We start from the raw sequence: 14314 nt of genomic DNA, 5'->3' as shown, positions 1-14314 counted from the left end.
GTACATGCAGAGTAGAGATGAAAATCCTAAAGCCAGCTCAGTCTAAGTGAATCAGTTATTCAGAAGATGTACATGGTGTTTCACTTGAGATTTTGCTTGGAGTAAAAATGAGTAAATTAGGGTTTCAAATGTCTGGTACCGTTTACTAAAGTGAACTTATTTCCCAAATTGTCACAGGGAAATGTACACTTCTTTCTGCTGTTGTTTTGATTTAGCTGGCAGGAGACTCGTTTAAAGCCAGCCTTCTCTGCCTCAGTCTCTGTGTGCATTCCCTTAAGCTCCAAGTTCACTTACTTTACTTTGAAGGTGGGCTGAGCATCGGAATCTGACGAAAGAGTGGGCTGTGCCCTCGAGGCGAGGGAGCTCTTCCATTCCCTTCAATGACTACATTCGCTCGTGCAGTACACAGCAGCAGCAACAGTGTGGTGCTCTGGGTCTCCAGCTCTGCCCGGCAGACGGATCTCCAGCTCGCTGAACATCTGCAAGCCAAGTTTTTCATGTTCTCCCGTATGTGAATGCTGCCAAACTGCACCAGGAAAATGGGCACAGGAGATTACCTCTGCATTGCTATGAGTGGAGGGGCGCCGTGGGGCTTCAGGCTGCAAGGGGGCAAGGAGCAGAAGCAGCCTCTGCAAATTGCCAAGGTAAGAGCATGACAGAAAGGTGTTGTTGGAGTTTTGTGGGCACAGATAACAGGATGACTTTGTTTAAATCCATCCTGCTTCCAGGGAAATGGTTGGTATGGATCTTGTTGTTATGCTTGTTTGAATTTGTTAACATGTTTTGCAGAGCTTCTACAGGTGCTGATTCTCTCGGTTTCAATAAAAAGGGATTATTACTTTTGGGTAGCTTGCAAGTGTTGCAAAGGTTTTGTTAGATGCTGAATGTTTCACTTGTGACATGATATGTGCCTTTCAGCTCCTGTTCGCGCTCTGGCTTTGAGTGAACTCGGCACATCGCAAAACTCAATCTCATATTAGGAAATGCTGCTTCAGTCATCTATGACAGTTTTTCTACTCTGATCATAGAATAAATACAGCTTTATCATGAGAAAAATGTTCTTACTATTTTGGGAATCCTGGAAAGCATTACACTGACTTATCTCTGGTTTTGGAAAGTTATCCAGTCTCAGAAGCAGCTTTAATAGATGCCAAACGTCCCCTCTTATATTTCATGAGCAACGCTGAAAATTATTGGACACTTTATAAATTATCTGCATGTGTAGAAGGAGGGCAAGACAGACAGTAGAAGTTGACAATAAATTAAAAATAGGAACTGGTAGCCCCAGTTTGCAGAAATAATATTTCAAAAGTAGTGTTGTTAGAAATCAGTGCTTACTCCGGTGCAACAATGAAGATTTATCACAGTTATTAAAGCTTATGTAACTGTATGGAGCTGCATTCTGTTTTCTTAAACAAGAGGGACAAATTTTGTCCAGAGCTCTGAGCTCAGCAAAATACCACTGGCTGAAATAGTACAGAGACTGATCATCATCCCATGAGCTCTGCCTAGTTAAACCCAGGGAGAAAGTTTAAAATTTGTCTTATCTCCTTCCAGGATTTTGGTTACGCCGAGTTTTTGTTTTACTTTGATATAGTATTTTCGATCAGCAGTTTAGTATTTAAGCTGTAACTTTCTCAGGGTGTCAATATACTTGGTTATTAGTTAACTTTAATTTACTGAATCAGCTAACTTTTTCACAGAGAGCAGAAACAATAAATTTACCTCATTTTATAGGAGAAAGTCCTTTTAGCTCCTCTGTCAAGAACAGAACATCTTTCATTATTCTTTTCACTTATTTCCAGCCTATCATATTAACCATATCCAGTAACAGAACTGTGATTTATTGAGGGCCTGAATATTTTTTCTCATTCCTGTTAAGTTTTTGTTTTTCTATGTTTTGCAAAACTTGAACATGTTCACTATTTTTCCTACCGGTGGGCAACTGTTGCTGTGCAAGTAAAGCCTCTGATACAGAGGGCAGTGGACTCCTGCCATCTAGTGAAAACTTGGAGCTAGAATTGAAAAATGGTGAACAATGGCAAAAGGCAAGTGGCCTTGATTACATAAAATCAAAAGTAAAAACCATAAAATTCTGACTAAACTTTAGTTTTCCTCATAAAAATGGTCTATTCAAGGGTAGCTTGTTTTTTTGGTTTTTTTTTTTTTTTTTCATGTTCACATCTTAGACTGGGCCACTTAAGTCTGGGTATAAACGTTGAGACTTGAGGTAGTTGGACCTTACATTAATGTATTTACAGTAATACATAGTAATATTGTATATTCAATAATACACAGTATTTTCTAATGGGAAAATCCTCAGGAAAATATACTCATATTTAGAAAAATAATACTAGGTATTTTTAGGAAAAAAACTCACAGGTAAAAGTTTGTTTTTAAGGGAAAGGCTCCAGAGGGGTTGCTTACCCTTGTTAGAGTGGAGGCAAGGGCACTCAGGTTCTGGTCATGAGTGGAGAAGTGATTGTGAAATATATCTAAAGTGGAGAGGGATATGAAATAGAGGGAAATGAGATAATCCATTAAAATATGTCAGGACACAAAATTCCCAAATTCACACTCCCTACTCTTTGATAAAGGAAACATACTGTTTTTAAAGCTGATGGGAAAAGTCACTGCAGCTCACTGCCAGAAACTGTGTTTGTTTTATGCCTCTTAAAATAGTTTTATTACATTTATTACATTTATAAAGAATATGTAAACCATCCCCCCTCTGCCTAGCTCCTAGAGCATATATTCAAGTAGCATTCCTACTGAAATCCATGAGAGTTTTCCGTGGAGTATAAATTATTTTCTTCCATTACCATGCAAAATGTTAATGGAGAGATAAAGACAAACCTTTTACCAAAAAATATCTCAGTACTTTTTCACAAGTACTTTTGCAGATAAAACAAGCAATTTTCATTAGCAAATAATTTTACAGCCACTAAATTAGATTCAAGACCTTTCAGTAATTTGTAAGTGTGAGATTGCAACAAATGGATTTTTCTGAAGTATGAGAAAGTATCATTCTGCTTGTCTATTTTAAACCCTTATTCAAGACATAAATTTGACTCATTTTCTGTAGAGGCATAAGAAGTATTTAACAATTCTCCTCTAAACCCTGGCTCTGTACACCAACTTACTTTGTGAAGTCCGATAATGTTGCAAATACTTAATAAAAACTTATTTTCGGTTAAAAAGAATTTGCATATTCTATATACTATCCCAATATTACATAAGGCCTTTAAAATAAAGTATTTTAAATGCTATGCCCAAAGACATACTGTGCTAAGGAAGTTATCTAATAAATGGATGTTATTATAAAAAAAGTTTAATCATGAGTCCAAAGCTAAGGAAAACAGTGGTTGTGCATATCCCTTCACTAAACCATGTCAGTGTTGTGCTGTAGGATGGCTTACCCAAAGCAGGAGATGGGAAAGCTCAGTGTAGCAGTGACCCTAGAAGAATAAGTATTCAAGATATATAAAAGCTAAGCAGTGCATGATGTCCTTTTCATTTTACCATAAGATATATGAAAGAATATTTTTAAAATTAATGTCATCCTGGTTTTTCTTCTTGAAAATTTCTTTGCAGTTTTTAATTTAAAATATATACAAAATAGTGGCTGATTTTCTGAACTAGCATTTGAAAGAAAGTCCAGTGACTTTTTCTATTAATATTTAACAATAGTTAACAGTAAAGTTATATCTTTTAAGACGCATGTCTTTTGCAACAGGTAATTTGATGAAGTTGTCCTATAGATGATTAGATTTATATTCATTTACAATGTGACTCTATTAAATCATCTTTGCAAGAGAGGTACATTATTCTGAGCATATTTGTTACCTGCACCAAAGAGTAATTTGATGAACTCATTGTTTGTATCTGTTAAAGTCTTGGTAATTCAAGTTTGGGAACTTAACCAAATAGTTCTAATATTTAAGGGAGGCAAGTTGCATGACTCAGACCTATAAGCACTTCAAAGGAAATAAAGATTAGTATCCTAAAAGTAAAAATGAACAGATGCTTACAAGGAGGCTTCTGCTACTGCTTCCCAAATTGTAGTTTTACCTTTGGCTTAGTAATGACATGTGACAGCTGGCTGCCTGGTCATTTTAGACTTGTGCCCTTGTCCATCAACACGCTCAGATTTCAAGTCTCAGTTTCATCATTTTGGATTCATTGGAACCTGAAACAGAAAGTGAAACTCAAAGACTTGGGAATAACCTGAACCAACAGTGTGAAAAGTAATATCTGAATATGATTACTTAACACCGGATGTAAACAGAGGTGGGCTGTGTTGTGGTAATTTGGCTTTTTCTCTCTGTTTATCCAAAATACTTGACACATACAGAACAACCACAAGAGGTTTTTGTCAGGTTGACCTCTACACTTTGTCTAGCAGAAAAGAAATAAGGGGTGAGACATGTTAGCACAGTTATGCTTTGGATCCTGCGGTAAGGCAAAACACACCACAGTCACATATGTGTAATATATATATAAGCAAACAGTTGGTCTATCCACAAAAGATATCACAGCTGCTGGGTTGAAGGAAACCTTTTTAAGTTGTTTTCATGCTCATACATTGTCACCCCTGGAAAATGCTCCCACTTGCAGGCAGGTAAATGAAGTTAGTGAAAGCAGGATCTTCCTCTCCATCACTGTTTGGAACTGCAGTTCTCAGTGAGCTGGGTGAAGGCTCAGCACTGGGCTAACACCACCGTGCTGATCCTGCCTCGTTCACCTGACATATTAAGCAGGATTTGAGCACAACTTTATGCAATAGCAATCAGCAGAACAAGTCATGTTTAAAACATGCTATTTGAACTTCAGCAGCAAAGGAGGGGAGTTTAGAGTCGACCTACATGATTTTAAACACAGCTTGCCTTACTTGGACGGCATTTAAAAGTGTTTGTTTAAATTTGCTGGCTAATACATTTCCAAACATAGTTTGTTTTTGCAGCCTGGACAGACTCTTATTCTCAAATTCACCCTTCAGACCATCTGACACAGCTGGTATTTGCTGATATTTGGAAAACCCTTTAAGGCATATTTACATATTCTTTCACACGAGGACTTATGTGGAAGATTGTGGGTTTATCTTTTCTGGAGAAGATTTTGACTGTTTTACGAGGCTTGACCCAATTTAATAACCAATACATTTTTGCATGTGTTTAGATGACATAGTTCAGCTTGTATTTAAGTAAATTACCAAACTTCACTGACAGACTGGAAGAAGCTGTGCTTTCTGGAACTTAAGTTAATTTATTTTGCAAAACAGAGGAACAAAGTAAGGTTCCCCAAATCTAGCTAAAATAGGCCACTGCTAAATAACTCTACTCTAAAAAAATCTGCCAGTGCTAGTTGGAAAAATAATGAAGAAAAAAATCCATGCACCTTAACCAACAAAGGTTTACATGTTCTTCTAAATGTTAGGGCTCTGTGTTCCCTACTTTTAAGCTTTTGCATTCCAGCCATTGTGCCAGTGGAAATGTTTAGCACTGAAGTCCCATCTAGTTGTTTAAAAGCTGCAGGCTGAATTAGCACATGAGTGTATACCCCATTTTGGATATACAGGACTACATACCAAGCTGGTTTTGGCATGCTTCCCACAGTATTTAGCCAATACAAGTATGCTTTGGATACATGGCATTATTCATTTGTGCTTATTTCCAACTGATGCTTTTCCAGCTCTCACGCTAGGCACATTTTCAATGGAATAGAATGAACACCATAATTCACACGGATTTAAACTAAACAAACTAAAAAAAAAAAAACCAGCGTATTCCTACTAAATTAGATTAGCTGCTTTGTATAGAGCTTTGCTTCATTTTGTACTTTCTTTGCTGGAAATATTTAAAATACACTGGAAGACATTACTACTTGTCATTGTTCTGTATTTTCTGCCATTGCATTCTTATTGTGAATGTGAATGTAATAGTAAGATTTCTGGCAAAGTTCACATTAAAATATCACAACAGGAAATGTTATTTACAGAGTCCTCTAGGATTGTGTCTGATTGTTTAAGAGGACACAGCTAACAATTTATGCATATCATGGAAGGCTTTTCTTTCAAATGCAGAAGTCAGTGTTCTTCCTATTTGCAGCAGAAGTATTTAGAGCAGAAATAACTTTAAGGGACCATATTTCCTAAGTTAAATGCTTAGCACTCTATAAAGGGAGAAGGATTAGCAGAGAGCGCTTCAGCTTTAAGAGGAACAATTCTGTGCATAGAATTAGCTATGGATAGAAATGATGATATTTAGACTGCAACCAGTACTCATGAGCACTGGCTGGAACAAAACTGGCAGTAAAAAAACCCCTGGATATCAGCTTGAAGGTTTTAAATTTCAAACCTAATGTACACAAGTTACACAGTGGATTTTTTTTTCCTTTTCTGTAATTTATCCCATCTGCACCATTTCATTAGAATCGGTCAGTGCCATAGTCAGTGGGAATTTTAGGCTCAGACTAACAAAAATTTAGACTGGAACACTTCAGTATGCACCAAAATCAAAGTGCTGTGTTTTGGTTACCTGCCAATACAACCTTGTGTTGAGCACGAAGGCCAAAAATCTTCAAAACACCTCAGGACCTTGCTCTCAGTGGAGGCCTAAGAACATTGAAAAGTGGCTGTCTTATTTGTGGCTTATGTTGAAGGTAAATTCTAACAAAAACCTGACTCTAAGCTTGCCAGAGACAACAGGTTTAGACCCTACAATGTTCTACAATGAGGTCTCTACAATGTTCTGCAGTCCTGGGCACAGCACAGACCATCTCTCTCTTATTTAGCAGGGAAACTCTGTCTGCAAATTGTCATTCTACTTTATAGAAATAGATTTTGAATCCCTTAAGTATCTTTCTTTGTTTTACATCTCCTTCCTACATCTGGGACTAAGCACTGAATGCATGGGTAACCTTTTGCTTCAAAAGTGTTATGTCATCCTGGACTGTAGAACCATTATTTTATGAACTTGCCTTTTTGTAAGTATATTTTAGAAATATGGTCCTTTTTAGGAAACTGGATGCTTTGGGTTTTGAAGCATGTTTTATATTACAATTCATTAGTAGATGAACTGGTAATGGGTCAAAACTATGAAGAAAGTAGATAAACTGGGGTGTTCTATACTGCTGGTTTCCTTTCATACCTTCTCCATAGCATAAACATGCCACGTATGGCATAAATTGCTGCAATATTGAATTTATAGAAAGTTTCTAAAATAAAAGTAATGTAAAACACTATATGTCCATTGTGGCTCTTCACAGCAACAGAAAGAAAAGCAAACAGAATGACAGGGAACCATAATTTAATAAGATTAAATTTGCCCTTCCTAGTACTCTCTGCCTAATACAGGAATACCAGGAGCTGCTGTTGTCTGAAGGCAAAGGTGGCAAAGCTGAAGCTCTGTTTTAAAAACCTAACAGTTGAAATTGCACTAAAGGAAGCCTTAACAGAGGAGTTACTTTTTTCCCATGAACTCATTGGGAGCTTTGCCATTGACTTCAAAGGGCAAAGGATTGGGCCTTAGTTTGTATAATCTGCTTTAATGATATCTGCTTTAATTGGAAGCAGATATCATGAATAAAAATCCGCATTGGGAAGAGTGGAATTATGGAATTATTTAGTACAGATTTCTGTGTCTAGCAGAAGTAATTTCCTTCTAAGGAACAAAAGATCACCTTAGACTTTGGAGTATTGTGACAACATGGTTATATAATGTAACTTTTATTCAAGTTATTTGGTAATTATTTGGTATATTTCTTTTCCAACTTGTTTTGGAAACCTGTGTGAGGACAAACATACTCACTTGAGCTGAAGGCATTTCAATCTGCTTATTTGTAAGAGAAAGAAATGACTGCTAATAGAACAGAGTAGATTGACATTACTAGAAACTAGAAGCCATTAATTAAAGGACTGATAATGCATCAGTGTAAGCTAAGGAAAAAATTTAGACAGTGCAAACATTGCAAATGTTTACTGGTTGAAGGCACTCCTTATAACTGCCTTCTCACTTTCTTTAGCTGTGCAAACAGACTGACCTGTGTTGGATGAATGGTATTCCCTAAACAATTTAGATATCAGGGCTTTCCTAACTCACCTCATTTTACCTGACAGTTTGGGCAACAGTCCTATGAGCAGTTTATTGGTCAGGTTTGAAGTGTAGAAACCCCCAGGTGAGGAGAGGAAGGAGGAAAGGGACAGGAGTGCCAGGCAGGTGGGGGTGACGTTTTTCCAGCAGGCACAGGTGTGGCTGGACAAGTCTGTAACTCCATGACACACCCATCTTGTAGATGTGTCTCCAACAGTTTAACTGGCATCCTTCTGGAAAGGCTCTAAGTGTCCAGCTTGTCATCTGTAAGAACAGCATCTCCATGGAGAGCTGTGCAACAGTAATTGCAATTGTTGTCTGTACCTGTGTAATAGAAGGCGTTCCCAAGGTGTGCTGCTATCAAGGGGAATCACATAATGAGTTCTGACATCTTTATTTATCCACCACCACTGAAACAGTCATCTCTCTACTTACCTCTCTAAATCCTTGTCTTCTCTGCCAGGAAATCTTGCTCTGCTTTCTGTTACCATTCTCACCGTATTACTTCTATTTAAATACAAAAGTACAGGTACTCACTTAAACATCAGTTTCAGTGAATTCACTGCAAATTGTGGGCAAAATGCCTCCAACTTCAAGCCTTGTTATTTGGTTATAATAGTGCCCATCACTTCCACCAAACTTCCTTTGGACTGAAAGAAATACAGGAAACTTTCTATTTCCATGAACTCTCTCAGCACAGAAATCTCTGAACTCCTAGAGCTTAACAGATGTGGCTGGAATAGAATGATCAGCATTTTGTTCCACAAATTACATCTTCCTATTTTGCAGCGATCACTTCAAAGGCCAGCTGCCATAAGCCACTGATTTAATTATAGAGGATGCATATGGAAGTAATCTGAAAGGGATAAATAGCTTTCTTTATTATCATATATTCATAATGAGCTTTCTGTATACTAAAATAATACTTGCAGGATGGATAGTGTAAGACTCGCTTGCAAAATCCTTCAAATTAGGAAAAACTATCATTAAGCATCGATGTTTTAAGCAAATTCCTACATGTGATACTATTTAATGCCTAAGAGCCTCATGAAGGAGCAGCTGTTAGACATCATTCATAGAAAAAGAGACCAAAGTTTCAGAATTGTTGGCTTTCCAAAAAAAAAAAAAAAAGGAAATTAGAAGTGTTTCACATAAATTGTCAGTCAGTGGAATAAGTATATTATGTTGGTGAATATAAAATAAGCCATTCACAAAAGTGGAGAGTTTAATTATAGAATGCATATTAAGATTACATAATTAGCTTTTGAAACAAAATTTTAGTATTAAAGTTGTTATCTCATGGTATTCATACTGTTAGTCAAAGTCAGTCTTTAGATGCATTGTGCATTTTTGGGGGTATCTGAGGGAAGGTACCTGACATTTGAAAACCATAACTAGGACACTGTTTCCTTTGGAGCCCCCCAGTCCCTTTGGTAAATGAATTTGCAGTGTGCCTTTAAGTCCACTTTGAATAATCACCTTTTCATGATACTGACATTATTGATTATCACTAGATGGTGCTCTTCACAATCCCCAAAACCACAGATAGGTGAATGTAAAGACAGTTAGTTCTGCCTTGGAGAGATTTTCGTTGAGAGGTTTAATGTTTTCTTACTAAAGCTGAAAGTATTGTTCAGCTCAGTTCCACTCAGACCATATAGCAGAATTAATGCCCTTAGGAAAATTTGTATATAAACCAAGTCAAGAATCACAGAATACCAAATTAATCAAAATCATAACATGAAATTACTAATTCCAAATCTTCCTTTCACTTCTACTTATTAGTCCCTGCACACAAATAAAATGTAATCCCCTTAAGGAAGGCTCCATAAATTTATACTATGGTTTGAGTTGTGGTTTCATAACACTACAGTTAGGACAAATTTTGATCTTAGAAACAACCTGACTAAAAATTATTCTCAGTAGAATTGCCGAAGAAGGAAGCAGTTGTAATCCTTTAAAGAGAAAAAATATTTCTGCACCTGACACCATATTATGAACATTAAATAGTAATATTACACACAACTATGGATGACATGCAGTGAAATAATAATTAAAAATATTATGAAAAATATTATCTCAAGCCTCAGTTCCTTGCAGCTCCATATGATGACAGCCTGAGCAGACAGGGCTGGGAGCCCTGGAGGTGTAAGAACTCTCACAGGTCTTGCATCCAATTTAAATCAAATTTTGAGCTATATTTAAATGGTGTTTTTAATAAATTCCTCATTATCCTTTTTCTGCCCTTACTTTTAGTCATGACTTCAGTTTGTATCACTAGATCTTCAGTTTACTAATTTGATTAAGAATAGACTAACATGAAGTACACCAAATCCAAGACTGCATCATGACCAGCCATGGTGTTGGAAATCTGAGTTTTGCAGCTTAAGCCCATTTTTACTTTAATAGTTTAAAATTAACAGATGAGTAGTACAGGTATGATGTAACTAAATTTTTCATGGTTGAATCTTCCTTTCAAGGACCCTGATGCAGCGCCTAAACGTGCTACATTTTTAAGTCAGTTTTCCACATCCCCAGAATAAGGTTATCAAAGCATTTCTGATTTCATGGCACAATTTGTGACTAGAGAAGGGGTTTGACTTTAAAACTTCTTGTGATTCTGTTTCAGTTTTCTTCCTCTGTATTTACAGGAACAGTGAGAAACAATCCTATGAATCTTAATGTAGTGAAAGATCCATTAATGCTCCTTTTTGTACACTAGCAAGAACAGTACAAAGGCTACAATAATTAAGCCTGAGGAGATAGCTATGGTTGTGGCCTGTCATTTTTTTTAGAGTTACACTATGAACAAACAGAGCACTGAAATGCAGCACTGAAATGAGAACAATAGTGCCCAGCCCTGTACCAGCCTTCTGGGTTACTCACTGGTTGTTTGCTTCCAGGCCTGATTTGCATAAGAGGCCTGCAAAAGTTGCAGAAGCTGGGAATTAGCACAAATTGATATGGGGTGCTAATTGACTCAGGCAAAAACTAAAGATGCACTGACCTGTTCAAATCAGACTTGCATTCAGGCCTCTGGATTCCTGCATCGTCCAGTGCTCAAGAATTAAACCCTGGCACAGTTCATCAGCTGCTGGGCCCTGGGATAAAAATAGACAGGCAGAAATGGGATAATGTTTTTGCATAATCAGCTGAATCTGCAAAGGGTGGGAAGGAACCCTTCTTCTTATGGAAAATGCTTTCTTTTTGGCTGTTTTGAGTGTTGCTGTAGGCAACAGCATGGCAATCAAGCTCACCTAAAATGAGAGCCAAACCAAATCTTTCCCCAAAACCTTTTACTGCTCTAGACCCAAATACTTTTTTGAAGGTTGAAAAATACTCATTGTTCCATGTTTGTGGGCAGGTATGGTCCATCAAGAGCAAGGAATATGATTTATTCCAATGACTGGATCAAATGTTCCAGAGGCAGACCCAATGATTCACAGCTGTAGGAGTTACCTCTCCTCAACCCTATGCAGTGTCTCTCTTGTCTGATAAACAACTAAAAAGCTTCTTCCAATAGCTTTCCATCAGATCATTATGAGAAGAAAGGATATGTTACAAAATCCTCTTTGCTTTCAGAGTAGTACTACAGAAAGCAGTGTTCACCCATGGGGATTTACATATAATTCACATCCATGGGGATTCATATTCATGTTATACCTGTATGTCCCTTAAAGCAAAAATTGCACTGTTTAGTTTAATTTTAAAGTTTTCATGAACTTTTGTGGATTTCTTCAGTTTCACATTTGCAAGATGCTCTCAGGCCAGATATTTTCATGTGCTTGGGTTTCCTTTTGGCCATTTAACTTGGCTCACACAGGCCTTTTGTACCTCTAGTTTCTCCATTATTTGAACACATTTAGTCCCTCCCTAAAGCAGTATCTCAAATACAGATCCTGACACAACTGCACTTGGCTGGTTTTGACTAGTTTCTTCCATGCTAAAAGAATGTACAATCCTCTCCAACACAGTGACATTAAAATGCTTTTGCTGTGCTTTTTCAATTAATTATATAAGTTAATAAGAAAAAGGTATGTTTCAGGGCAAAATAATAAAGAGAAAAGGAAACTGGACACTAATTCTAACACTGAATTTAATTAATGGAGGTGCTGGCCTGTGACATCTTTTTAAAGACATCATCCTTAGAAAGTGTGCTTCCCAGAGAAACTTGGAGATACTCACAGTTTATATAATAGGAGCTTTCTCTCAAAGTTATATTAGTAAGAGGTGTCAGCAAAGTCTTCTGAGGCAGTCTGAGTCAGTTTATCATCTTTTAGGAGAAAAAGAGCACTGTACATTTTCACATTCCTATTCAGTTGCTTAAAAGGACACTTCTGATCTTCAGTTAGTTTTAAAATGACTCCTTACATCACCAGCATACTGAAAACTGTGACTGTAAGAGTTTCTTAAAAAGCTAAAATCAGTGTCATGAGATAAGGAGTTACACAACCAATCAATTTTCAAGGTACATAGTAATTTGAATTGTTGGGAAGCACTTGCTCAGGAAACAAATACAAAATTATGGAACCAATTCACATAAATGTCTTTTCAGTTAATACCTGTGCCTTCATAAGTTCCTCATGGCCTCTACTTCTTTTGTTTGGTGCTTGGCATTTGGAAAAATGCTGCACATCAGGGCTGACTTCAACATTACCAGGGGCTTCCTTACACTCTTTGGAAAATTCACCCTATGCTGTCACTAACACCCTATGTTGTAAGTAACATATTGCCAGATGTTCCTTGAGACAGCTTTTTCTTTCAGAAATAAGCTCTGAAAGCAGCACAGTGCTTGTGAGAGGAGAAGGCAATGATGTCCATTTCCTCTTCTGCTTTTGTCTCCTGTTTTCAAGTTAGTATTTGACCTTTGTTGGGAGTTGACGGATTTTCCATAGGGAAATGTCACATGGGGGATTTTGGATTTGTAGCTGCCAGAGTCTTCATTTCAAAAGTACTTACAAAAGGTGCCTCTTAATTGGTACAAGATGCAGTTATTTGTTGTTTTCCAATGCAGTTCTCAGTCTAAAAATCAAGTCACAAGGATGTAGCACGGTTTAGGATTTAAACACAGTAAGGTTATTTGGAGGTTCTACAACAATGCAGCCAAGTCAGATGAATCATTTAATAGTTGAAAAATATGCAGGACATCTTGGAGCAAAGTTGGAGCAACAGTAGCCACACAAAATTAAAAGGGATGCTGCTATCCTAGAGTAATACAACTTTGGCTATCTGGAATCTTTCTATGACCATGTTGGGGTGACATCTGATGGCAAGCAGGTTTTTTATGGCCACATGTTAATCTTCTTGAGCAGGATGAGTTATTAAATTAAATCCTCAACTGAGCAGCTCTTTCATGTGCACTTGTATTTTCCAGATGTATGATACAGTCAAGATTATCATGTGCCTTTGCATGTGCTTGTTTCTTTTGTTGTTATTTTTAGAAAATTCTTTAAAATTATTATTATTCTAACATCTGAGTAAGATTTGAAAATATTTTTTATTTTAGTCTCATAGCATTTTCCTGTTATGTTTCTTAATCCTTATTTCTATTATTCAAAGTTTTGGAAGAGACCAGGATTTAATTTAAACTAATTGAGCAAGTCGGAATTTTGTCCTAGGTTTCACTCATTTGAGGGATTCAGCAGTATCAGTGATATTTATCTGTCATACTTAGCAGTATGTTTTATAAAAATTAACATTATAGCAGTAGTTTTATAAAAATTACATCCATGCTAAAAATAAAAGCTGTGCCTCAACATAAATAATAGGACTTCATATGGTGATGTTTTTCAAGGCCCTTCCTCCTTGACAGAACCAGTGTTGCAGAAAGTCAACGCTGTGTGTTCAGCATGTGGCTGTTCCCTGCTGAGTCCATCCCTCAGTGATCCTGGCAAGAAATGTGCACCTGGAGGCTCTGACCCTCTGCAGGAATTTCACATCTAAAAAATATTTTGAACCAAACTCATGCGTATGATCTAATGGCATCAGTTACCCTGCATCCCTTTCCTCTGTGAAAGGTTTGTTTGGAAAACATTACTTCAGCTCCCAGAAGGAGCACATTGGGCTGGTCCTGCTATAGGATCGATGCATTTCATCAACGTGTGGGATGCAGCCTTCTGTCTATGGAACTGCATCCTTGACTTAGCAAATGTCTGAAAGCTGGCACAGATCTTGGACAAAGAACATGAAAGTACTTCAGCATGTATCTGGGATGAGAGATGTTG

General features: G+C 37.2%; 1 protein-coding gene across 2 annotated transcripts in view; it reads left to right on the top strand.

Moving 5' to 3' along the window:
- Window positions 1–247: 247 nt before the first annotated feature.
- SYNPO2 (synaptopodin 2) overlaps window positions 248–14314 on the top strand; it is a 74931-nt gene continuing 60864 nt past the window's right edge. For both annotated transcript variants that reach the window (XM_053975903.1, XM_053975904.1), the window contains exon 1: window positions 248–644. In XM_053975903.1, the coding sequence (XP_053831878.1) occupies window positions 516–644 (129 nt within the window). In that variant the 5' untranslated portion in view covers window positions 248–515. The remainder of the gene's footprint in view (window positions 645–14314) is intronic.

The sequence above is a fragment of the Vidua macroura genome, chromosome 4 (genome assembly GCF_024509145.1).
Source record: "Vidua macroura isolate BioBank_ID:100142 chromosome 4, ASM2450914v1, whole genome shotgun sequence".
Lineage (NCBI taxonomy): Eukaryota > Metazoa > Chordata > Aves > Passeriformes > Viduidae > Vidua > Vidua macroura.
The sequence above is the reverse complement of the archived record's forward strand: the minus strand, read 5'-3'. Positions and strand labels throughout refer to the sequence as shown.